General features: G+C 34.3%; 1 protein-coding gene across 1 annotated transcript in view; it reads right to left on the bottom strand.

Moving 5' to 3' along the window:
- Positions 1-13,014, bottom strand: part of DMTF1 (cyclin D binding myb-like transcription factor 1) — a 33,351-nt gene that overhangs the window by 10,726 nt on the left and 9,611 nt on the right. The window contains exons 5-10 of the mRNA XM_012643508.1: positions 11,110-11,224; positions 10,089-10,165; positions 5,240-5,397; positions 3,881-3,913; positions 2,872-2,981; positions 780-1,008 (exon numbers count right to left, since the gene is read on the bottom strand). Coding sequence (XP_012498962.1) covers positions 780-1,008; positions 2,872-2,981; positions 3,881-3,913; positions 5,240-5,397; positions 10,089-10,165; positions 11,110-11,224 — 722 coding nt within the window. The remainder of the gene's footprint in view (positions 1-779; positions 1,009-2,871; positions 2,982-3,880; positions 3,914-5,239; positions 5,398-10,088; positions 10,166-11,109; positions 11,225-13,014) is intronic.

Raw genomic sequence — 13,014 nt, 5'->3', positions numbered from 1 at the left:
ATTACTAGTTGAAAAACTAAATAAAATCCAAAACAAAATAATAGACAAAAATAATAGAAGCAACCAAAAAAATAACCAACACAATAGTACAACTAAACTGGGGGTTTTGAAAATGTACTCATTTTCTAGCTTTAACTGTCATGATGATTTTGACTTTCAGTAGGGAATAGCCACAATGATGGTCTCTATTACTTTGGTGTCTTAAATAATTTCTTGCTGGTATTTTTGCCCATTATAGTCTGAGTCTTAACGGTTAAACCAACTAATTTAATAAATAAGGAATTACTACCTTAAAGCTATTTTTGGATTTGTATGAAATGGATGTTTGATTTGGTCCAATTTGAAGGTGTGGGGGTAACTGTAGTCTAGGCCCCCCTTCTTGGCAATCTTAGCACAGTAGCCAAGGATTGAAGGGCATGGAGACTGATAGCCCTCTTACCCTAAACACGTTCCCCCTAGGCTAGGATTGAGGCACATTGGTGGGACAGTGGAAAAGCTGCACTGCCGCTGCCTGTGCCGTACCTGTTCTGTGGATATAGAGAGGACTTCAGTCTCCACGCCTTCAATCTGGTACTCTGCACGAGCACTAAATCCACTAGGAACAAACACAAAACAAAAAAAGAGCTCAATATGAAATACTTAGAATCTTAAATAGTGGCTCTCTATGGAAAGGATACTTTCAGACATTAGGCATCTAGGGAAACCAAAAGAGGAAAGTCAATCAAGACATTCACAGCAATTAAAGCAGCTTTTGTCATTAAAATATTTAGGACACAAACCTGAGGATGAGATTGATTTCATCTTCCTTGGTCCACTCAGTACCCCCACTCTGTTTCCAGTTCAGGTAGTTGAGCCATTTAGAACGACACTGCTTTTCTGAGCGGGTACCCACTCGTTCAGCCACAGCTGCCCAAGACACACCCTGCGTGACTATGTCACCTGGCTCAGTGCTTGTCAATTCGTGAACCACTTCTGCAAGTCTCTTTTCTTCTTCTTCTGTCCACTTCCCTGAAAGAAGGAAATCATCCAGACTACCACTGCTACCTTCTCCTCCTTTTACAAATCTGATTCAGCCCTGTATTTACAAGGACTGAGGGTAGTATGTAGTAGTAGTACTAAGAGTTTACTTCTGAATGACCCTCTGGTGGGAAACCACATATATCTACTAAGACAGTTGTACTTTAACTAGCCCAGTAATAGTCTCAGTACAAAAGAAAATATAGAATCCTAATGAAGAGCACTGACTGACTCTTTAAGAAAAGCAAAGCTACTCAAAACATAACTACAAAGAATTATGTATCCAAGTTATACCATCTTCTTTCCTCATTATCCCAACTCCAAGCTACTGTGATGAAATGTCAGTAAAGTCTGACATTGGAATTTATGCATACTTTTATTCCTGGTTTTTCTGAACCTATAAACCCACTAATAAATAATATCAAATGTTCCTCTTGGTCTTTTTCTTATGAAGCTACAGCAGGAAAATGGGGAAAAAAATCCCTATTTTTAAAAAAACCTCCTTTACTTCTGTTTCCATTCTGTTACTAGTAGCTAAAAACTGATAGAAAATATCAAAAAGATTATGTGTTTGCTTCAGGGATCCATTCATTCAACAAAATATTGAATGTTTATTATTATCATAAGCACAGTTCTGGATACTGTGGGTAGAATTCAAGACCAAGTCCTATTCTCCCATGCTAGCATGATACGAAAGGAAGGGAATACTCTGAGACTGTGCTGTTTCATGGTGTAGAATAGAGGAGAAAACTACTCATCACAAATCGTATGTTGCAATATGAGAAGGAACCAGACAGATCAATCCCTCAGGCTGGCAATCAGGGAATGGCATACTGTCCTTCCAAATAATGATAACAAAAGGGGTTTTGTTACTCACAGCATCTTACATGAACTTCTGGGGTCCTATCCTAAATCTAAAGCTTCTAACCTTGCTTCGTTCATTAAGTTAGTCATGTCACAGAATGACAGAGTTGGTGGAATGTATATTCTCACTGCCTTGCAGGTAATAGTGATGGTGGAACAGTTAAGCAAGAAACATTCTCAATTTCATTTTAGTGTGTGTGTGTGGGTGCAAGGATAAAAAAATATATGTCCTAGAAGCTAACACTAAACTTGAGAACTAGTTTTTTTTTAATTGAAAAAGAGCATAGATTGTGGATCTTTCAGAGAACATTAGGGCTAAAAGAGAACTACGGAATTATAGTTCTAACCTGTTCATTTTACAGAGGTGTAAGTGAAGCTCAGAAAGGTTAAATGACAATTAATGGCAGAGCCTAAATACAATTGTTGGTCATAAAGGTTAGGTTTAACAGTATCCTCGGTACACTTGTATATATTAAGAGGCATTTGTGGTCTGGCCTGAGGACTGAAACACTAATCATACATTTTTTTCCTATGGAAAAATATACTGTGAGTTTGAACTAAGCAAAATACATATAAACCTTTGGAACACAACTGCTTCTTGGGACCTGCCTGCAACGAAAGTTTTTCATAGTTACACGTTGATAAGCTGTTGTGAACGTGAACTTAACAGTTAGATGAGCCCAAATTAAAATTACTTCCTTGTATATATGCTTTAAAAATAAATACTTTCCCAACTGGGGCAGTTTTAAATTGCCATAAAATTGAACTGAGGTGATGTTGTATCCCTGTGAACAATGTCATCTTATACAAAAACAAAGTAAAAGATTAGCTGGGTGTAGGTATTAAGCTGAAGAAAAAGAAACACTAGAAAATAAAGTCTGAATTGACAAAAATGACAATTTTTTCCCCAGAACAAAGAGAAGGCGGTGTGTGAAGGGGTTAGAGGTGCAAATGGTGACAAGAAAATGACACCAGTAGCACTCACAGTACCTGTGTTGCAAGTATCCTTCATCAGTCGGCACCGATCTTTGACGGAAGATGCACTTCTTCCTAGCGCCGCCCCTATTGTTGCCCAGTCATTGCCATGCTTTATCCGGAGCCTAAAACAAGAGTCTGCCAATCAGCATTTGGTTCAACTGTTTTCTCCCTTTTAATTTCATCATTTTATTCTTCATTCTTCTTCTTCCCATTTGACTGGTTTGGAAGTTGTGGGCAGCAATACTTTGAGAGCCAAAGTTTGAAAGTGTGGCCTTTTTTTGGGGTCCACAGTTGTCTGTGGGTGAAAAAAAAACAGGCAGCAATTGCCTTTTTCCTGGGTCAGAGAAGAAATAAGTAACTTGGATATGTGTTCAAAAAAGAACAAATTTCCCCTCAGGTTATTGACATTATCTCTCAGGCAAGCCCCAGATTTTTCCCTTTTGAGCATACACCTAACAAGCTCTTCTTTAGATACCTGAAAAAGTTTCACAGGTCTTTATCATCATAAATGGAATCTACTTTCAATTTTTTTCATGATCCATGCAATTCATTAAATTATACCTTATGGCCTTCACTCAATGAAGCAAAATTATGTTTCCTGAGATTCAATAGCCTTTACAAGGTAGAGTCAGCCCAGAGATATTCAGTGAAATATTTGCCAACTCTCCACTCTAAGCTAAGCCATGTAGCACAACCCTGGTTTTGATATTGGTATATAAATTCCCCAAATTTAGTGTTCAGGCCACCAAAAATGGCCATCTCATCTAATCTCTTCTGGAACCCCTATTAGTGGTCTGAGGAAGCATTTGGTGACTGACAACAAAAGACTAAATTTATGCTTTACGGGCCTGGCTACTCTGTGCAGGTATGGATCTGATATGATCTTTTTATGGTCAATAATACTTAAAAGCAGAATTACAACAGTCTGCCAAAACCTCTTGAAATTTTCAAAGTAAAACTTTTAAAAACACAAGACATAAAAAACAATTAGAATTAATAATAAAAAAAACTTAAAACTTACTCCTTGAGCTTCTCAATTTCTTCAGGTGTGTATCTACAAATTCAGAGAAATTTAAAAAAATCAATTAAAACAAGAAATGCTAACAACCTAATAAAACCAGAATTTGACTTAGGGAGCTGAATGTTAAGTTACTTAGCATACTGATAATATTTTTAAAGTAGCCTATTTTAAAGTAGATTAATAAAAGCTAAAAACAAAGGCTTCTAATTTCCTTTTTAAAAAAAACACCAATAGTAAATACTTTTAGTTATAATAAAGGTAAGCACTGTACAACTTTCTCCAGGAAAATTCAATATTTAAAACATAAATTTGCCCCAATGCTGCCTAACTTCCTTTATTTCAAAATTATGTTTCATAACTGAAACATAACTGAAATCACAACTATTCTGAAAGACTTATGGATGACACTGTAAACTAGAGTAAAAGAAATCTATGGAAAATTCTCTCAAGGCACTGAAAAAATTAAGATTCTCTTAATTTCCTCTACCCAGGCATGGACATCTTACATACTCTTACTCTTTAGTTCAGTAGTCAAGTCTTCAATAAAGCCAATGCAATGTTCTTTTTAAAAATGTCCCCTTAATAACTACGAAAGGCTGCTCACTTTATAACCACTTGTAGTATATGGAAAGTTTATGCAGTTACAAGTCCTTCATGCTCCATTTAAAAATTTCTCTTTTTCTACTGTCATAAAAACGTAATTTAATTCTCTTCAGCTCTTAAATGTGCTCTCATCAGCATGCTGCTGAAGAGGAAAAGCTGTGCCAGTAGCTCAGCAGTAGCTAGTAAGCCATACTACTGCTACCTAAAATTTCCAAAGAAATTCAAAGTACAACAGTAACAACATAAAATCATTGCACTGAAGACTCTTAGTAATGCCCTCCTATAAATGCTACCTGTAACAGAAATCCATGCATTGTTTCCAGAAATATAGTTCTTTTCCAGTCTGGTTTTATTTAAAAAAAAAAAAAAAAAAAGTCACTGACTTAGGAATGCTATACTCTAAAAAACCAATAGGAAAAATGTTATCAATGAATTTGGAGTTCTTTTCACACACTTCTTAAATCTTTAACCATTGCTATACTTGTTATGTTACCTTACTACAAAGCAGACTTTGCTACATTAAGAAAATCTAACCTACATAAAATGATTAGATTCTAATTTCTAAAAGAGGCTCTATTATTATGAGGTTTCACCATATTTACAACATGGACCTGGAGGATAAAAATATTAAGTCAAAAGTCATTCATAGTTGTCTCCAATTAAGGCCCTGATCATAATCCTATTTTTAAAAAATGACAGTTCCTTAAATATTTTCCCTAATTACATGAAAACATGCAGCATTACAAGTTTTCATACTTTCCCACATGGTTTCTGTCATCATACATGCGAAGCACTCTTCTATAAACTGCAAACAAAGGCCGGTTCAGACCCCATGCTATAGTCCTGTAGAAATCTTTTCTTTCGTCTTTTGACATCTCAAAGATGATTTCTGTAGCATCTTTTATTCCGCGTGCCTAAATGGGTTACATTTCTTTGATTTAGGGATTTCTGATAAAATGCATATGGATATACTATGCTTTTAAAACTGGTTTTAATATTAAAGGTCATCAATGGCATTTAGAAAAAGAATATATTGCTAATTCATTAACAAGTCATATATGGTGTAAGAGATAGTTAAGTGATACTTAAATGTTCTAAAAATAAACTGTATCAAATTCAATTTCTGTCAACTCCTTTTAAAATTATAAAAAATTAAAAATGAATCTAAAGAAAGCAGAAAGAAGAAAATTATAAGAGCAAAATAAATGGAATCAGGAATCAAAGCATAGAAAGAATAAACAAACCTAGAAATTGATTCTTTGAAAAAAATCCTTTAAGATTAATAAAATTTGAAATGATAAACTTCTAGCAAAATTAAAAAGACACAAATATTAGAAATGAAAAAATGAGCCCTAAGTAGAAATGCTGCAGAGATCAGTTAATAAAACAACATTATAAACAATTTTATGGTAATCAATTTGAATTCAGATAAAATGAATAAATTCCTAGAAAAAGCCAACTTACCAAAACTGACTCCGAAAGAGACAGAAAATTGAACAGGCACTGACCATCAAGAAAATTTAATGAGTTATTAATAATCTTCCCACAGTGAAAATAACCAGGCCCAGATGACATTACAGGTAAATCTTACCAAATAGTCAAAAGATACATAATTCTGATCTCAAACTATTCTAGAGTAAAGAAAAAAGTGGGAGGACTAACTACCCCGAAGCCAGGAGTCAAGACCAGCACAAGCAACACAGCGAGACTCCATCTGTACTAACAGGAAAGGAAAGGAGAAAGGAAACAGGAAAGGAAAAGAAAAAAGTGCTCATTTTATCAGGCTAGCATAACCTCAATAGCAAAACCAGACAAAGGCAGTTTCAGAAAAGAGTTTTCAGGCCAAGCCCATTCACTAACATAGACCCCCAAATCCTAATACTATTTTAGCACACTGAACCCAGCAATGTATAAAAAAGTTGATTCACCAGTGTAAAAAGTAAGTTCATCCCAGGAATACAAACTTCTGTTAACTTCACAAAAGTTATTAATATAATTAATCACATCAGCAGATTTATGGAAAAAATGTAAAATCTAACAGATGTGGAAAAGCATTCATAAAATTCAATATTCCTAGGTGATAAAACTCTTAGCAAATTAGGATTTGCTGATAATCTGATAAAAAATATACAAAACATATAAAGACTGGAAAAGAAGAATCCGTTGTAGATAATGTTATATACATAGAAATCTAAAAATCTATGAAAAAATTATTTTATTTGAAAAAGAGCATCTTAGCAAGGTTGCTGGATACAAAAGCGATATAAAGTCATTTGCATGTCTATACAAAGCTTATAGAATATTTTTAAAAGTTCTCCCTTACAACAGCATCAAAATTAAAAGCATCAGGACTAAATCTTAGGCAAGTTATGAAAACTTTATCCAAAGGCATTAAAGAGGAACTAACTAAAACGAAGAGTTATACATCATGTTGTTCAACTGGCAGATGAAACACCGTGAAGATATTAATCACCCCTCCAATTGATGTACAGATTCAATGCCATCACAATAAAAATTCCATCAGTGTTTCATTCTCTGAAAGCTGATTCTAAATTTATAAGAGAAGAGCAAATGGCCAAGAATAGCCAAGATATTGATGAAGAGACTTGTCCCATCAGATATTGGGACTTCTGAAGGCAATGCTGTATTGGTGCAGGTATCAACAAACGGAAGTTGGAAACAAATCAGAAAACCTAGAAACAAATCTGTGAAAGCTTGATTTAGGACAGAATGGACCTTGGAGACTGGGAAAAAGACTGAGGTTCCATAAATGATGCTGAGACAATAGTCTTCCATACATAAAAAGATAAAATTGAAAATCTATCTCATACTTATAGGAAAATAAAAAAAAGTCAGCAGGATCACTTATGAAACTTTCGCAAGGTAATATGTGAGAATGTCTTCATGCCCTTGAGGCTGGGGAGGATTTCTTAAACAAGTATGAAAAACAAAAAAAAGATGATATAATTGATACTGAAATTTAAGAATCTTTGTCCATCAAATGATACCTAAAAAAGAAGGAAGGAAAAGACAGGCCACTAAATTGGAACAAGATCTGTAACACAAATGACCAATAAACCATTAGTATCCAGCACATATTAAGAACGTCTAAGTAAAAGAAAATGATGACCAACTCCATAGAATAATTGGTAAAAGATACAAACAGGAATTTCCAAGAAACACAAATGGCCAATAAACATTTAAAATATGTTATCAGAAAAATATTACACAAATTAAAACCATAATGAAATACCATTCATACACACCAGATTTGTACAATAGCAAAAAACTAAAAAGTACCCATATGACCATTAACTGTAAAATGGGTAACTTGTAGTATATTTGCACAATGAACTACAGCTAAACAAATTAACAGGGGATGGATATGAAAATCTTAATACTGAGCAAACGAAGTTACAGAATATGCAGAGAATTAATTTATATAAATTTTAAAAACAGATGAAATCAGACTGGGTATACATTTTATACTCCTTTGAATGTATGAACTCCATAGTAAAAGCTTCTAAGTTTTAGAATCTTTCCTAAAATTCTTTCATTTATGCAGTTCCAATTTTGCAAACGACTAAATATTTATTGATCTCCCACATGCAAGACACAATGAGTTGCAGGATGACCATTACAGTGAGATAAAAGATTCTTCTGCCCTCACACCCCCTGTCCTTTTTCTTGCTTGTGACATTTACTTTCATTTATCCTTTTACCTAAAATAAGAAATATGAGACATCTAACCATTAATAATTGGAACTTTCTGAAGTTTAAAACTGGCTCCACAGTGTTCTTATAGAAAAGCATCACATAATAAAAAGCATGGTCAAGAATGAAAATTTAACAAATTTATCTTTTTCCAAAATCAGTGAATTTTTTGGGGCATGATTTCTGCCAATCCTATCATCATTCTCCTAATTACCCAAAATAAAAACTGTTAAGTTATCAACTCCTCCTTTTTCTTCTTTCCCAACATCTAGTCACCAGGCTTCCTTATAGACTACTTACTTATCTGCCCTTTCTCTACCAATTCTATTTCTACCATTGTAGTTTAAGTCCTTGCCATTCTCACCTGATCTACTGACATGGTTCTCTACAAAGGTCTCAAATCCTACTGACAGTTCTCTCCATTAATCATTAAGTTGGAAGGGTCCTTGGAAATCATCTACTTCAATCCCCTAGACATGACTCTTAATCTCCGAAGTTCACCACCCATTACTGCCTTACCTAAACCCATAGCATTTTCAAGTTTTAACTAAAGTGTATGTGACCAGTAGACAACTTTAATACATTTCTGGATACAATAGTTCAATAGTCACTGTACTCCTGTTTCTCTTAAAACAATAAACTTGGTGGAAGGATATTCATTCATTAAAGAATTAAAGTTTTTAAATTCCTCACAGTGTACAAAGCTTAGCTTAGGAAAGTTGCAGTTAAAATTAGCTTAAATGTGGACATTCTAGGCAGCAATGTATTTATACATTAGTGTATAGTGAAAATAGTAAACAACCCATATACCAAATAATAGGAGAATGGGTAAATACTGTACGCTCCCCTACCCCCAAACAATGCTAACAGTCTACATTTCAAACGTGTACTATTTGAATCTAACCCCATTACAGGAATGGTCAGCAAGTCTCTAGTAAGATTTCCTTGAGAAAAATCTACTCCACTGATCTCTTACTTAACTAAGCTACCAGCTTTTCTCAAACCCTTTAGTGCTTCTCACTTCCTATAAGGATGAAATTCTAATTCTTTGGCTTGGACTTCAAAGCCCAGTTTTCCACAAGATACTGACCTTGGTTCAAGGTAAAGGAGTTAATGTAATGTGTCCTCGTTTTGATCTCTGATTTTCTGATTTACTCATGCTGTTGCCTCCAATCCCACTCCAGCCCAAGTTCTACCCCTTCAAGACTCAGCTCAAATCTTTGCTCTTCCAAAAATTTTCTATAACTGTCCTAACCCTGAGAATAAAGTCTTCCTTCTCTGAACTTGTGTAGAACTCACAACATATATCACTTACATTGTACAAAACCTGTATCATCCTTCACCTGTTTTCAGCTTTCCCAAACTGACTGCTGGCTTTTCAAAAGCAAACACTACGTGTTAAGGTAATTCATATATCTCCAGTCCCTCAAAAATACTGTGTTCAAAGAACATTTAATGAAGAGGACTAAGCTAACAAGAAGTAAGCCTGAATAGGAAAAAAACTAAATTTTTAATTGTGTTAAAAGGGAAGGACTAGCATGATGTCATAAAGGCATTCACAGAAGAGGTATACTTTAAGCTTTAGACAATATAAATTAAACTGTAGTTTATGGACAGCTTAAAAAGGTTTTAGGATGTTGAGAGGCTGTTAAGATTCTGTTTAAAGGGTGGCAACTAAAGCAATAAAGCTATTTTAAACTGAGAATTCAAAATTTGATTAAAAATGTTATTATACTATAATCATGTATCTCAGATTTATTAAGCTACAACATATTAGCTAATCATGTTACAAAAAGTAGTTAAAAGTTTCTAATATGTACAAACAGTATGCTGCTTTGATATTTTTGCAACTGGCAGTAAATCAGTGAAACAAAAATATGCTATAAGATACCTTCAGATAGCGTTCAATATTGTTCATCAAAATATCGATTTCCTCCTTGGACCACATCCCCTGCTTCCATTTATGTCCTTTAAAAAACAGTAAGTAATGTTACAGAAAATGTTACTCCTTGAGAGGATTAAATACTAAAGATATTCTGTATGTTAACTATAGATTTCCTCTGTCACTAAATTATCTGTGAGAATAAAATATAGCTAATTTAATTTCTCATTCATTTGAAAGATCCCCAGGTAAAGTTGTTTTTGTAATCCCTGCTTTTTAAGTAAGAATATATTTGACCCTACTAAAAAAAAAACTCAATGGTAATTAAAAGATTTAAAAAATACTACTTCTATTATCCTTTGAGCTATAGAACTGCTAAAAAGACACTTATAAAAATAAGAAAAGCCAAATCACACTCAAAACTTTCAGAAAAATTTCTCCAGTAAAAAATAAATTTTATGACCAAGAGAACATGTACAAAAGATTCTAGGGCAAGGTAAACACAATACATTGCATACCAAGTAAATAATGTATTCTTAAGGAGTATATATTGTACAATGGTTGAAAACAATCAATTTATTTATTTCTACTTCCTTTCTGTACTTTAGAGTGGCACATATACAACCTCTACTTTTTCATAGCAACTTCACCAGCTATGCTTATGAGCAAAGCAGCACTTTAAATACTGTTATTTTACTTTATGCCTCTAAGATGCTTATCAAATTGAAATTAGCAGACCCTTGAAAAGGCTTGACTCACTACTCTCATAAGCAATTAACTGTATTGTCTTTTTAACACCACCAAAAATTAACAAAACCTACTTCGTATCAGAAAAGTAATAGTTACTGAAAAAGAAATGTTGTTTTCATGGCCTTATTTGAAATCATTAAGGCCAAATTTAATTAGAAAAGCTCAATTACTGTGACTACTGAATCCCAGAGATGAAAGTCCAACTCAGAATCTTAATGACTACAAGCCCTTTTTATCTCCATTTTATCCAATGGACACTAAAATTCACAGTGTATCTTACCTTTGTTAGTGAGAGAATCCTTATCTTCTTTAGTTGTAAACCATGCTTGGCTCACTGCTGAAACTTCCTCATTACCCAAGGAAGATATTTCATCTAGTTGCTCATTCTGTAAAATCTTGAATAGGTAAAAGTAAAAAAAACAAAACGAAACAAAAACAAAAAACAAAGAACAAAAACAGTGGCGTTTAATACCCAACCTGATTCATCTTTGCAATGCTAAGTATTATGAAACTTTAATATAGTAATATAGAATTCACTTATTTTAGATACAGTCAGTTTATAGAAAAACAAACATTTCCTGCTGTTTTTACTATGGCAGTATAAAAACAAAATTATCGCTGGGCGCGGTGGCTCACGCCTGTAATCCTAGCACTCTGGGAGGCCGAGGCGGGCAGATTGTTTGAGCTCAGGAGTTCGAGACCAGCCTGAGCAAGAGCAAGACCCCGTCTCTACTAAAAATAGAAAATAAATTAATCGGCCAACTAAAAATATACAGAAAAAATTAGCCGGGCATGGTGGCGCATGCCTGTAGTCCCAGCTACTCGGGAGGCTGAGGCAGAAGGATCGCTTGAGCCCAGGAGTGTGAGGTTGCTGTGAGCTAGGCTGACGCCATGGCACTCACTCTAGCCCAGGCAAAAGAGTGAGACTCTGTCTCAAAAAAAAAAAAAAAAAAAAAAAAAATTATCCATGTTAACATAACATAACCTTCACTTAAGCAAGTAATGTAGTAGTGGCTTCAATTTTATATTAAATGGGCTTATATTCTATTAAGTATTTAAATCAACATAACAAATGTAAATGATCTCATCATACATATACAGTTGTAATCAGTTCCAGATAGGAAAATGGAAATGCTACGGTTTGGTGTTATGACTGGCTATCTGTCCTCACAGATAGTTTGCTCCCTAAATACATAGTTATCTCTTAATGTAATCTCTTGCTTAACTTAAAGGATTAACAGTTAAAATCAAAAGACATTATTGCAAAATCATGTTCTGCTTATTATTTACTGACAATTTTGTTTTAGCCACTCCCTAGAGGTGATTCATAGCCTTATAATGTACCTTCCTCTCAAAGAACTGTGTGGTACTACTCATTACTACTGCAGCTAAAGCAGTCTTTTGTGCAACCAGCACAAGGTATATTTTCAATTACGAACACATCTAAACTAACAAATTCTGTAGGAAGAAAGTCGCTTTTAACAAAGCTGACCTAGTCCTAAAGAGAGCCATAATGTACATGGGCAAAATTTGGCAATACTGCTACCATATCAGGTATGATCCAATGATAGGCAGACCAGGATAAGGGGGAAATCACATGCTTAGTGACCACTCAACCCAATTCAGTCTCTGGGCTGGATAAACTACTAAGCAATGTCACTGGTTGGAGTCCTAAGAATGACTGGATTACTATTTCTTGAATAAGCAGAAATTGAACTTATAATTTGGAGAGGAACTGAAAGTCAGCTCACTTAGAAAGAGATAAACTGTTAGTGAACAACCAAGGTACAATGAGAAGACAAGCCGCATCTCTAATGCTGCCTACTTTATTTTAGTATCAGGTGGTAATACATGTATTTATGAAAGTGTTTAAAAATCCATGGGCAAAAAGCTAGAAATCACTGGAACAAGTTTGAAAAGTTTTATAGCCCTATTATTTATGTGTCATACTTTGTAGATTAAAAAAAAAAAAGACCTAAGAGAGGGACCTTTCTAAAGCTGAGAATTGAGACAGATGATGTCTACAGATCACAATTCTGTAAGATTTGACCCAAGAGTTATACATTTATAAAGGGTGAAACAGATCTATCAAAAGACCTTGATACGATATCCACTTTTTATTTATTCATTCATTCATTCATTCAATACCCACTTTTAAGAACTATAATGTAGAAAACACTCTTAA

Source organism: Propithecus coquereli, unplaced genomic scaffold, assembly GCF_000956105.1.
Source record: "Propithecus coquereli isolate 6110/MARCELLA unplaced genomic scaffold, Pcoq_1.0 Scaffold199, whole genome shotgun sequence".
Classification (NCBI taxonomy): Eukaryota; Metazoa; Chordata; class Mammalia; order Primates; family Indriidae; genus Propithecus; species Propithecus coquereli.
The sequence above is the reverse complement of the archived record's forward strand: the minus strand, read 5'-3'. Positions and strand labels throughout refer to the sequence as shown.